This window comes from Agelaius tricolor, unplaced genomic scaffold, assembly GCF_023055355.1.
Source record: "Agelaius tricolor isolate 1412-34295 unplaced genomic scaffold, bAgeTri1.0.p SCAF_19, whole genome shotgun sequence".
In the NCBI taxonomy this organism is placed as follows: Eukaryota; Metazoa; Chordata; class Aves; order Passeriformes; family Icteridae; genus Agelaius; species Agelaius tricolor.
Genome location: NW_027269279.1, coordinates 10,244,647 through 10,258,066, shown reverse-complemented (window position 1 = coordinate 10,258,066; position 13,420 = coordinate 10,244,647). Strand labels below are relative to the sequence as shown.

The window sequence follows — 13,420 nt, the reverse complement described above, 5'->3', positions numbered from 1 at the left end:
GTCTTTTTGAGGAGGCTTTCCTTAAATGGTGTCAAATAACTGATGGTGTATTTTCCTCCATGATTTGAAGAAAATAGCAAATAATCTACTGTTTGAACTGGTGCATTTAGTTGTAGTCTTTGTCCAAATTCCTAAGGGAAGACAAGACTTGTTTGTTCTACTGAAACTCAGTAGGTGAGAAGCACTGGGGACCAGGTGTCCTGTTTGCTGCAGTTGTGGAGGCTGTTTACACCCTCAGTGAGACTTGATGTCCACCCATGCCCCAGTCTCACCAGCTTTTTCACAAACCTTTTTTTCAGAAAGAGGTTCTATGGCTTTTCTTCCTGTGGTTTGTGTGGGAAGGGAGCTGACTGTGGCTTATTTGCCAAAATGATATGTATATTTTATTTAGGTATTTTATGTGTATGTATACATTTTTTATTGTGTTACATTCCTTAAAGAAATGTAAGCCAGATTCTTGGCTTTACTGGGAAGAAAATTTGCCCACATCTGCTCATTAACCTTTCTGAAGTAATGGTTATACCTCTTGCATATAGGTGCATGAGATGCATGAGATACCAAACAGAAAATATAGAAGAGCTTGTGATAATCTTGTTGCAAATACCAAATTTTGGTGGTATGTTTTGTTTTTTTAGAAATAGAGATGGTAATCATGGAGAGGTGTAAGCTGTCAGAGCTGTCTATCTCTGCTGTGACAGAACAGAATACAACAGATGAAGAAAAGAGTGCAGCTGCTTCTGGGAGTGACATGACAAACTGGAACAGGTATAAAGGAACTGTAAAAGATGTTGCTGAATTGTTTCCTTACCTATCCTCCCTTTAAATCTTTTGCTTTTCTTCAAGGCATGTTTCAAATCTGCTTCAAGTTAAAATTACAGGGTTTTTTCTGGATCACAAGTGAATAAATCAATAAAAGTGTAGTCTCTCTACTGCTTGGTTTTGGAAATGATCCTGTTCCTTTTTAGTTTGTGCTTTCCTTTAGACAGTTGTGATGCATTAAGTTGGTAAAGTTAAATTACAGAATATTAACATGACAAAAATAGAATATAAATATTTCCATTCTGTAATTTTCTAAACCTCTAAATTAAGATGGAAGTTTTATTAATTACATTTATAGTTGCATTTGTCTATTTTTGTATGCACCTATAAGGAAACAAGGAAAAATTCTTCAGTTCAGGGATGAGTTTGGCAGAATTTTAGTAACAGTAGTTATAGGCAAACCCTTGTAACCTTTTACTGTTTCCAGGGTCCATTATTATGTTTTAGGGTTATTGGAAACTTCTACTGGAAATACAGTTTATAAGTGTTTCTGGGAGCAGAAACTGCCCCGACTTCAAAATTTAAGCTTGGATATAATGAATACCCCTAAGACACCTTCTCCCTAGGGATTTTGCATTCCTGTTAATAGAATGTTAAGAAACCCAATGTGCCTGACACAAAAGTAATTGCAAATGTGTCCACTGGGGAAATGCACATGTTTGATAGGATTTAAAATTTATTTTTAAACTTGGGAAATGCTGCCTGGTATTCCCAGAATTTCATTCTGTCTCCATTATAGCTTTGTAGTTTAGATTACATTCATTAATAAAGATAACATTTAATTTCATTGTAAAAGTGAAATTGAACCTTGACTTCACCTGGCTTTAAAACACACTGTTCTAGATTATTGATAATTTGACTAAAATATGTGCCAAATGGCTTTTAGAAAGAACTTGGCAGTGAGTGCATGGAATACTAAAGTGCCTGGGATGCTCAGCTCTTGAGCAGTGCAGAATGCTTAGCAGTGAGTTGCCAGTGCATTTGGCAAATGTCTGCAGTTCAGCCTCTCTTGATCTGCAATGTGGTCTCACAGAATTCTGCATCTTTTCTAAAAATAAGCAACATCAAAGAATGTGCAGAGCTAAAAATTGTTTTAAAATAAAGATATACCTTGTATAGGGCAATTCTGGCCTTTGTTTTATATGTGATTTTTTTTTTTTTAAATGTCAGTGAAGATAAGCTGCTACAGCTTAAAATGTTGTATTATATTATGCCAAGTATATTTGAAACAGCAACTAAATTCCTCAAGAGACTTGCTTCAGTATGTGTAGTTTCTGTCCTACACTTGTGAATAAGGCACCGTGTGGGAATGGAAAATGCAGGGACCTCTGTGCCATACTGGAACTGAGGCTTCCACACCTGCAATAGTCATTAATGCCTGTGGTGACAGTGGTTCCTAGGGGGTTGCAGTTTTCAGTTGTGGACATACTCCAGAAGGATAAATAATTTGAGGAACACTTGTATGGCATTTGATCTGCTGCTTCTATCAAAGCCCTTAGTAAAAGAAGTAAAGGAAGCAAAGGCTTACAGAGTTAAGAAATACATTTGAAAATAAATATAGCCTTTACTATGAAAACTGTTTTTTTTTTAAACAGTCCAATACTTGTTGAAAAATAAATGGAAAACAACACAGATGGCAGTTTAAAATCTGCAGCTGTAAAAGCTCAGTCAAGCTTTTAATTTCCCTTAGCCCTTTTCCTACTGTGAAAAAAAAAAGAAAAAGCTTAAGTATTTTAGGTGTTATTTTATTTTGATAGGCCTCACTACTGGAAAGTTTAAGCTTTAAGACATGTTTTAAATTAGCTTCATTTTATGAAATGCTGCACAGCAAAGCTTTTTTCCAAAGTATGTCAAATCCTCATGCTATGTTGTGGCTTCTGTTGCTGTTTTCTTAGGCTGAAGTTTTCTGGGTCTGTTGTGTTGAGGGGGATTCTTGGAAGCTGTTTCAGCCTCAGATTATTGTGGCTGAGACAGATAATGCTGATAAGATGCTGTGAAGAAGCATCTGGAATGAAAATGGTATCTTTTGCTGCTCTGTAATGATTTTTTTTCATAATTTCATTAATCTAATTAGTATGTGGGGGAAAACAATGAAAAATGCATTAGGCACCACAGAAGTCATTTAATACTGTGTAATATTGGTGTTAATGGAACAACTACTGCTACCTCAGCAGCTTTGACCTGGTAAAACTTTGGCTTTTAATGAAATTATATTAAATAATACTTCTATAGTTTAGGGTTTAGGTTGTTTACTGTTCTTTTCATGTATTTTTTTTTTGAATGTAATTTAGATAATGTAAGGATATTTTTCCTTTCACTGTTAAAGTATAGTTTAACAGATAAGAATAAACCCTTTCCACTCAGGCTTCCACACTGTCATCTCCTGGTGACTGTGACACTACCCTGACACATCATTTGTTTAGCTGGGCCAGTTGTGAAAATATATTTAGTTTTTGCATGTGCTCTGAACGTGAACTACTGACTGGATGCAAGCCATGCCACAGCCAGAAGTGAAGCTGCCTTGCCATCAGGGTAATCTCAGCCATATCTGATCTGTCCAAATGCCTTCTGGATTACACTGACTTTTGTTATCTTTCCAAGGTACAAGTAAAGAAAAGGTGAACTTAGGACTGTTTGTAACTTCCTGTATATATGTCATAGGTCACAAGTGTTTAAACTCAGGAAAACAAAACCCATCTACAATCCAAAGCTTTTTTTTCTCTTCAGATATTCCCTCCTAGTTAATATTTCTTTCCTATAACTGTTGGACAGTGAAACTCTTGTTTGAGAAAAACCTGGCTTCCTCCAAACTTCTGGTAAAAATGCTTACTTGTAATAGTAAGAGCTTTTCAATTCTGTTTAGCACATGAGTTTTAAAGGAGTCTGTTTTATACAACAGTGATAGCAGCTCCTTAAATTTACTTAGGTATGCACTTAAAGCAAGCTCTGCAATGATTCTGTGTACTTACTAAACAGGCTACAAACAACCCAGTAACTGTTTGAACAAGCAGTTCTTTGGAAAATATTATGTAATGAATCCGGTTAAAACTCAGAATTATTGTCAGTATGTAAATACAAAGCATGGCTGTAATCTGAGTACTCTGCAACAGAAACTCTGTAACAGAACTCTTTTGTTATAATGCCTGAAAATGTGCATTACTGTGAATTTGCCTCTTCCATTAGCTACATGTACAATAAGATAGTTACCCATTTTTCTATAGATTTTTTTTTAACTGTTTCTAAATTCCTCCTTTCCACAGGCCTTTTCTTGATATGGTCTACAATGCACTGGACTGTCCTGAGGATGATTACTATGCCCTCTTTGTGCTCTGTCTTTTATATGCAATGTCACACAACAAAGGTGAGTGCTGTTATGTGGAGGTAACTGCAAGGCCAGGATTGGAAGAACCTCAGTAGAGTCATCTTCTGCTTTATGGGGTTGTTTATTGCTGTTCTTTAGAATGGGACAGGAAATCCCCACAATCCATAATTGTGTATTGTTCTAAGAGGTCTCCCAGGAAACCAGCCTTTCCTGAGAAAGAACTTTGATATTTTAGAGGAATATGTTAAAGAAAGATGGGACTAGTTTCCTTATATAACAAGTCAGTGAAAATTTTATTTGTGTTGGGGAGGATATTAAATAGGGCTACTACAAAATAAAATTCCTATTTAGTTGAAACATATATGAACAGATTACTTAACTACCAAAGCAGAATTTAAAATCAGATTTTGATCTTCTCCCCTTTAGCCATTATGCTCTCTAGATATATGGCTTGACTTTGATTTGATTTAGATGCAAACATATAATCTGAGAATTTCAGAAACAGCAAAATCATTCACATTTCACCAACCACTTTGAGATTTGAGTGTTGCCACCCAGTAGGCTCCATTAAGGCTGAGAATTTTCAGGGATTCATCAATGTGTTTGGTCTTTGTTGTTCCTCCTTTTCCTTGTAATGCAAAGTCAAAACTATCTTGCCTAGTTTCCTATTGCTAATTGTTCTCTTCTGAGAAAACTGCTGTGGTCTATTAAATGCTTGCCTCAGAGCATGCTCCTGTTTTCTAATTTGCATTTTTTTCTTTCACCCCCATGAAAGGACTTGACTCAGTCAAATTGGAGAGAATTCAACTTCCAGCTCAAAATGCTGAAGAGAGAAATTCGTATAATCATGTCCTTGCAGAAGGGCTTATCAGGATAATGAATTATGCTGCACAACCAGGTATTGCTTTCCCAGGCCTTGTTTTTCCTTCCAAGGTGAAATTTTTGAAGATAGAAAAAAAGCTCCTTAGCCTCTTGTCTTTGGGGAGAAAGTGACTGTTCAGCATGCTCTTTGATGAACAGTATGTAGGTATGGTTTGTGAAAGACAACTATTGACTTTTCCTTGGTTAGTGAGGAGCCAAAAACTCTGGATTTGTGCTGAGTGGTTGTTTTTATACTCAGAACTATACAAGGATCTGTTGTCTGAATTCCTACTTTGTGCACTTCTGAATAAACAAAAATTGAGATTTTAAGGGGTTTTACATTTCTTGATTTCATCCTGAAAATATGATCTGTCTCACCTTTGCTTGTAGAAATTATTTCAGTTGTGAAATAATCTTGAGAGCTGTGGTGTGCTTTGCTCATAGCAGTCCTTTATCTGTCAGCTCTAGGTGGTAGCAAATTTTCCCATACTTTTTTTTTTCTTTGAGGTTGTATTTTCAGTTCTGAACTGTTCTGCAGAAAATGTGGGGTTTTTTCTTCCTTTTTTTTTTGTGAAATGAGGGTTACAGTGTTCCATGACCTTCCATGACCTATTCCATGAAGATGATTTTTGTTCAAGCCACACCTCTCCTCCTTGCTCCCTTAAAACTGTAAATGGGCAGAATTGGATTTCCCCAGAAACTGAGACATTATAAAATTTTTGAATGTCTGTAGAATAAAAATCTGTTTGTTTGACTTGCAAAACTGCTCTACAGCATATTAACTTGTGCTGATGTGTCAGAGATGAAAAACATGTTTATATATGAAGAGTTTGTACCTGCAGCAGCAGGAAGGAGTGCAAGTGAGGATATGTATTTATTTAAATAAAGGCATGTCTGGGGAGGGAAGTGCTGGGGAAGGATGGAAATGAGGGAATTTTTATTCAACTTGCTGCATGCTGTGTAGAACATCTCCTTTTCTCCCTTCAAGGGAAAGCTGTGCCTTACTAGTGTGCTAAATACAAAGCTTCCTTTCACCTTGTAACTTCATCCATCCCAAATGTGTGGGATCCTTTTGTAATTCTAGGGTAATTCAGCCTGTGCTGCAGATTGATAAAGGCAGCAAAACCCAATGTTTGGGCTTCCTGTTCAATAGTATTAATCTTTGCTCTCTTACTGAATGGTTCTGCTTTAAATTTATCTTCTGCTTTAAATTACTCTTCTAGTTTTTTCTTTATAGCCATCAGCATAGTAAGGCAGCACCAGCACTCAAAGGAGCAAAGCTTGACAATTGCAGGAAGAGTAGAAACATTTAAGAGCATGGGATGATCACAAGAGCTCTAACTAAGCTGCTACTATTTTGTACGTTGAAATTTTCTTTTCACAGATGGAAAAATTCGTTTGGCAACTTTAGAACTTGGCTGCCTATTGCTGAAGCAGCTTGTGTTTTCCAAAAATGGCAGGATCATAAAAAGTGTTCACCTTGATTGTCTTGAGGTGAGTATTTTCTTTCAAATTCCCAGTCACTGCATTACTGGTGTCTCAGTCTTGGAGTATAGTTGAATAAATTTGTTTCATTTCTGGTTGCAATAAGCCTTAATGTGACATTTGAGCTTCTAGAACATCTTTGCATTGGTAGCTCTGTGCTGTGAACCTCATAACCTGTGCTCTATTCTCATCTCTGCTATTTTAATTTCTAAGTTCTCCAGCAGTTTTTTGTTTCATTGTCTCTCTGATACTTGTATGTTATCCATCTCAATAATGTAAAGTGCTTTTGAAATAATAAATAATAAACTCAAATAAGCTGCATTTTCATAGGTGCAAGAACTGTATTTTATCAAATTCTGGGATTAAGGCCATGGATTATTAGACAGTCTGTTCTCTATGAGTGTTTGGGTGGGTTTTTTATGTGACTAATAAGTAAGTGTATTCCCTGAAATGCATTTTCTCTTTCCTAGGGTGCAAGGGAGGAAAGTGTTCATCTCCTTCGCCGTTTCTATAAGGTAAATATGCAAGTGCTGTAAGAAAAAAGGTCCTGTACATATGGGGAATGTCTGCAGCCCAGTCTTTACATAGTGACCAAAGAAGCACCTTTTTTAAGCTGGGAACTCCAAATGTGTGATAGAGAAGGAAGTGTTTTCTTGGAGAATTCCTCCCCTTTCCACCCTGACTGATGTCACAAAGGGCTGTTGGAATACTCACAGGGTTTGTACTGGAGATCAAGTTTATCATTGACACTAATGTGGAATATGTTTGATGTTGACATTGCTTTTTGTTTGTATCATATCTGAAATGAAGATCTAAAGTTTTGTCTATTTTTTTTTCTTATTAGAAACCTTTGCAGCTTTTTACTTTTACATGTGTGTTGTAAACAATGAAAGAAATTAAACTTTTTAGCCCTAGGCATTAACTTCTATATAAAGAGCAATAAATCTGTGACAGATCTCAAGTGTCTGAAATATCTTCCTGTTTTTCTTAGAATTCTCTTGAAGGATGTTTGCTCAATGTGGCTTACAAAAAATAAGTAACTTGTGGTGGGTTGACCTTGGCTGCCTGCTAGAGGTCCACTCAGCTGCTCTCTCACTGCCCTCCCTCAACAGGATGGAGGGAGAATAGAATATCATGTCAAGATAAAGAACAGGGAGGTCACTTGCCAATTGCAGTCTTGGGCAAAACAGTCTCAACTTCACAGAAATTAATCTATTACCAAGAAAAATAAATGTAGATAGTGAGAAACAAAGACAAATTAAAACACTGCTGTCCCCTAGCTCTCCCTTTTCCCAGGCTCAGCTTCATTCCTGGCTCTTCAGCCTTCTCCTCCTGTGAGTGGTGCAGGGGCAATGGCAAGTAGGGGTTTGATGTCAGTCCAGAACAGCTTCTCTCTGTTGTTCCTCCCTGCCCTAGTGTGGGTCCCTCAGAGCACATCTGCCTGCTGTAGTGTTGGTACCTGCTCCACCATGCAGGGGCTGCAGAGAAATCTTTGCTAACTGTGTTTGTCCAGAGGAGTGAGCAGTGCTGCTGAAGGGCTCAGCAGTGCCCTGCAGCCCTGGCCTCCCTTCACAGACCTGAACAGAACAAACCTGACAGAGCCCCAAACAGCAAGGCTCATGGCATGTCCATGTTCTTTCTTTTGGAAGGGAGAAGAAATCTTTCTGGATATGTTTGAAGATGAATACAGGACTATGACAGTAAGTGAGATCTCTTCTGCCCTGGCAAATCCTCAAACCCAGATACAGCTCAGGAATAAGAAAAAGTGCTGATAGCTGCTGAGCACACTGGGGTCTTTATTGCTGGCAGTAGGATAACAAAATATAGGTGGTATTTTTGTCTCTGAGAAGTTGTGTCTGTACTTACATAAATTATTTATGTGAAACTTCACAGCTCTTTATTTAATAAAATTCCATTACTTAGAAAATTGAGTATAAAAAAATAGCTTCAGCCAACATTCATTGTCCCTAAATGGGACACTGGATTTATTTTTTTTCCCTTAACACTATGAAAATCTTCCTATACCTGTCTGAAGCTCAGCATGTTCTCTGTTTGGAGAAAATTCCTTGTGATTGAAGTAACAACAAATTTAAGTAAGAACTTGAAATCAAACCTGGCAGAATTTGGGTTTTAGTATTTGGGAAATATCTTTTCTGTAATCTTCTGGAGTTTTTCCTGTGTTTTATTTGTATGAAAACTTTGGCAGTGTGTCTGGGAACAATGAGAGGTTGCATATAGTTAAATGAAAGATTGCATGTAAGGCCCTTAAATGAGACACTGTATTAAAAATTCTCAGAATTTTTAAATGCACGACAATGAGTTGTATTTGAAACCAGAGGCAAATGCTTGTTGTTCTGTATACTAACCAGTGCTGAAACATTTCTGCAGATGAAACCTATGAATGTAGAATACTTGATGATGGACGCCTCAATCTTGCTGCCCCCAACGGGGACGCCTCTGACCGGGATTGACTTTGTGAAGAGGTTGCCTTGTGGAGATGTAGAAAGAACACGAAGAGTGAGTAACTGTTTTCCTTCCATCTGCTCATGACAAAGTGATGCCAAAATCATTGAGCAATTCCAGGAATACAAATACTTTTCTTTGAAAACTGCTTGATTGGAAGCTTCATCCATAAAATCATAAAAGCTTGCTGAAGACAGATCTGTGTAGAGTATATATAATAATTACCTGCCCCAGTGGAGAAGCTTTTTTTCTGATTTCTTGTGTCTAGTCAACACAACGTGTTCTTGCACTGGGGTTTAAATTTTCAGACCATACAGAAAGCTACAAAGGCATTTTGATGACACTCAATCTATTGTCAGCTTCTGTTGTGATCTGCTATCTCAATTATATTCCTGTAGTAAGAATCTCCATGGAAGACTGGCTGGCTTTGTATTGCTCATATTTCTAGACATGGCAAAAAATTTAATTTTACTTGGGAGTTCATCTTGCCAAGGTAATTTGTGATAGAGATTTTAGAATGAAGAGAGAACCAGCAAAGTATCTATTTTTGTGACTGACACAATCTGTAGAGGTGATACTGACCTAAATGACAACATCCTCCTTTCCATTCTTGGTTAATCCGTTCTTGGCCCTTATCTGGGTGTGTCCTGGAAGCCTTGCACTGTCAGTAAATCTGAAATGTGGTTTTTTGCTTCAAGGGTACTTGAATATCCTTAGATAATACAATTATATAAATGCAAAGAAACTTAGAGAACAGCACTTCTCAAATAATGATTTTGTGCAGTAACATATTTCCAGCAGTCTTCTGAGAAGGTTTGTTTTCATTGCTTGTAAGCCATGCAGCTTTTGTCATCACAGCAAGTTGTTGGATAGAATACAGTGAATTATTTTGAAAAGTGTTATTCTTAGAAAGCAGGAATGCTTCCTGAAATTCTCTGAGGCATTCAACAGAAAGATACTTAGAAATGCACATTAGTGGGAAATGACTGTTCCAGGATTTTCATGTGCTAAATAAGGAATAGCTTAACTTCTCTTGGTGGAAATAAAAAAATCAATACAAATATTCCTGTAGATCCTTTGGGATGACAGGGATGATCAGGAATTCCCAGAATGATTCCTTGTTGGTGCTCCTTCCCCAGTCACATTGCACTCAGGGCTTGGTATCTCCTCATTTCCTGGGCTGCTGCCTTGCCCTGGCTGACGTGCCATGACAAAATGCTGGACTCAGGTACCCCTTGGGACATTGCTGCTGCCACTCAACCTGCTGAGGTTCTAAGGATGGTTTCAAATGGAACAAGATGTGATTCTGAGCATGCTCTGACACGATTAAAAAAAGTTCTTAAGTTTTATTTCACTAGCAAGGGAACTTTGATTATCTTATGAGTTCTTAGCTGTTAGGATCTTCCTTGCTATGGAAAGTCCCTGTAAGTGGCAGCTCTTCTCCTCTTTAACAACTTTAGGAGAAGCCCTCAAAAATCTCACTTTGTGAGAAGTTTTTGAATCACTAAGAACACTTTTTCTTGGGTATATAGTAAGATAGTGGTAGGTTTCCCTGCAAATTGCTGTTTCTTTGCACATAGAACATGTATATAGATGAGGAAATCAGCATCATAGTGAATAATACTTTAATGTAGGTAGAAATCCATATTTATTCCAAGTTAACCAAAAAACCAAAAATCAGCCAAAAAAATTCTAGACCACAGAACTTTTCTATTGTTTTGTTGAGATCTGATAAAATATGTTAGGCACAATATATTGAGATTGGTAACCAACAGTGGGCTGTCAGTATTATAGGAAGCACAGCACAGTTTCCATTTCATCTGATGTTCTTGTTCATTTTATTTTTTTTGCAAAGGTTAAAGTTCTAATTTTATTTTCTACTCCTGTACTTTATTCTGCACTAAATGTGAATGCATGTTTGGAGATGAGTGTCATTAGTTTTATAGGAAATGAATGTGATAAAAATCAATGCAGTCTAGGTGGAAGAGGTTTGAGGGGGCAGATAAGTGAAAGCTGAGCGATGATTGCCCTCCAAATTGAAAAAAACAAACCCAAACAAAAACCTTGTTGGGTTTAATATTTGGTTACCAAAAATGGCAAGATTTTCTTGTTCTTGATTGAATTTTGCAAATATTAAATGAAATATTTTGAATTCTTCTTGAAGCACTGGGTAGGGAAACTGCTTTATAGTAATCCTGTATAATTTCAGTAAATCCACAATACATTAGAGTGCAGTCTGCCTAAATGGGAGTGATCATCTCACATTCTAAAGTGACTCTGTTCTCATGAATTAAATAGTATTATCATCATATTTTTGTTAGATAGCCTTGATGTCCTTTGCTCCACATAATGATATTGCCCTGTTAAATTTCGACTGCATCCCAAAGCCATTGCTTTGGGGTCATTTCATGGAAGAACCTGATACATGGCTTCCCTCTCTTCATCCCTGTTCTGCCAGAAGTTCCTGGAAGCACTGCCAGTAGAGAGCTCAAACACTCACAGTTCTACTTCGCAGGAGCCACTGTTCTGTTGATTTTAAAAATAGAGGAGTGAAGAGTTTTCCCTAAAGCACTTTAGATTTGTTTTCCCTAGTACTTCCTGCAATCTGGGAGTTTCTGGGCACTGCAGCTGTTCATGAATTCAATGCTGTTACTGTAAAGCAGCAGTTAATTTGCAGTACACCACAGAATTACTGTGTAGGAAACTCTTAAAAAGCAGAACACCGGAAGTAATAAAAAATGATTTTTCATTTGCTGTACTGAAAATGCAGTTCTTGTAGGGAAAGAGGATTATAAATGGGGCCTTTCAAAATGTGGCTAATAAAATGATTGTTCTTTGACACTTTGGGTCTTTGCATACCATATGTCATGAATTTGTAAATCAAAACTAGCATATTCATTTCACAGAGCAGCTGTTGAAAGTTTCTTGGGACTGTTGCAGCTTTCAGAATGCTTTGCCCTGATGAAGACCTTCTGAGAATATAAATTAAGTGCTCTGAGAAAGTTACATGTGGCTAGTTTTAGTGAGAACAGCAAATTAAAATGCAGAAATCCCCTCTGTTTCTCTCTTAACTTGTAAACATGTTAGCTAGACTTGGCCAGAAAAGTTATTACAGTTTTAAGTTCCAAATGTGAGAGTCTCTGAAGGTTGGTTGTGTAGATGTCTGTAGCATAGAAGTATTTCAAATACAATCAGTCTTAAATAATGATTAAATAAAAATATTCCAAGATTGTTTTTGCTTAAACAGCTCCTGTAATTGCTTCCCTATCAGTCACAATCTAAGTGTGCCAATGAGACAAAGGCTCTGCTGCTTCTACTTCACTGAAAATAAATGGCATGTTTCAGCTTCTTTCATGTCTCCTTTGTAACTAAGTTGGAAATTACATTCTACTTTTCCAATGTAAAAGCTATTAAAATTTTAATTTCAATTTTAAATATATTAAAAAGATTTACTACTGGACAGCAAACTTGGGAGTTATAAAAGCCAAAGTATATGTTTGTAAGATTCTGTTAAAATATGTAGTACTGGGTGTAAAAATATTCTGATAATCTTTTCTTTCATTTCTCAAGGCAATCAGAGTTTTCTTTATGCTCCGTTCACTGTCCCTGCACCTGCAAGGTGAGCTGGAAACTCAGTTACCACTCACAAGGGAGGGAGATCTGATCAAGGCAGATGATGTTCTGGATTTGAGTAAGTAGCCCCTTAATTTCCTAAATAGTCTGATACAAAAATTACTGACTTTTTTCTCTCCTAAACTGCTTGTTACTGCTGTTCTTACTTAAACTACCTGAATTGAAGTAGCCCAGTGTTGAGGTTCCACTGTGTGTTGCAGCATAAAAATGTATTTTGCAGTTGGAATCTTTGCCCAAACAAGAGAGACAGGAGAATATCAAGGAGAATATCAGCATTTTGGCACAAAGCACACAGGATGCACATGATTGCATAGGTGCCATACCTTGGGAGGAGGCTGTGCAGTGGGCAAAGCATGACCCAAAAAATTACATTTGTCTGTCTTTTTTAAATATCACTTTGGAGGTGTGGTTGATTTAACAAGTTTTCCTCAATCTCTATTAATACAAGGCTTTTAAAATTCTTGGGAACATTAAGATGCCTTCAGTGTTTATGCTTGTTTGTATACAAATCCTTTTAAGAGGGCAGTAGAGGTTAAGCTGATCCAGTAATAGTTTCAGCTACTGTTTTGATTTGGAAAAATCCCACAAAACTATATCAAAATAGCTCTTTTTTTCCTTTTGCCTGAATGTAATGATGATGTTTTATGTGAGCTTGATGAGGGAGATTCAAGTTTCTTATAAAGAAGCATTTTTAATATTTTGATGCACATATGTTAAATGCGAACCTTTAGGTGTAGTTACAAGGTTGTCACCAGTTTATATTAATATATATAAATGTATGAACAGAGAGTCAGGTAATTCCACAAAAGGTTCATTCCATACTGCTGGATATGCTGT

At 36.9% G+C, this 13,420-nt stretch overlaps 1 protein-coding gene and 1 long non-coding RNA gene across 10 annotated transcripts in view; one reads left to right on the top strand and one right to left on the bottom strand.

The window, feature by feature from the left end:
* The window catches only part of LOC139598204 (uncharacterized), a 210,650-nt gene that overhangs the window by 130,727 nt on the left and 66,503 nt on the right, over positions 1 to 13,420 (bottom strand). The window lies entirely within an intron of this gene.
* Positions 1 to 13,420, top strand: part of CLEC16A (C-type lectin domain containing 16A) — a 59,723-nt gene that overhangs the window by 21,094 nt on the left and 25,209 nt on the right. For all 9 annotated transcript variants that reach the window (XR_011681822.1, XM_071444235.1, XM_071444241.1 and 6 more), the window contains 8 exons: positions 636 to 765; positions 4,080 to 4,180; positions 4,917 to 5,039; positions 6,387 to 6,496; positions 6,958 to 7,002; positions 8,137 to 8,187; positions 8,876 to 9,004; positions 12,521 to 12,641. Coding sequence is in view for 8 of the 9 variants with exons in the window: in XM_071444235.1 (XP_071300336.1) it covers positions 636 to 765; positions 4,080 to 4,180; positions 4,917 to 5,039; positions 6,387 to 6,496; positions 6,958 to 7,002; positions 8,137 to 8,187; positions 8,876 to 9,004; positions 12,521 to 12,641 (810 nt within the window). In the remaining variant the exon portion in view is untranslated. The remainder of the gene's footprint in view (positions 1 to 635; positions 766 to 4,079; positions 4,181 to 4,916; positions 5,040 to 6,386; positions 6,497 to 6,957; positions 7,003 to 8,136; positions 8,188 to 8,875; positions 9,005 to 12,520; positions 12,642 to 13,420) is intronic.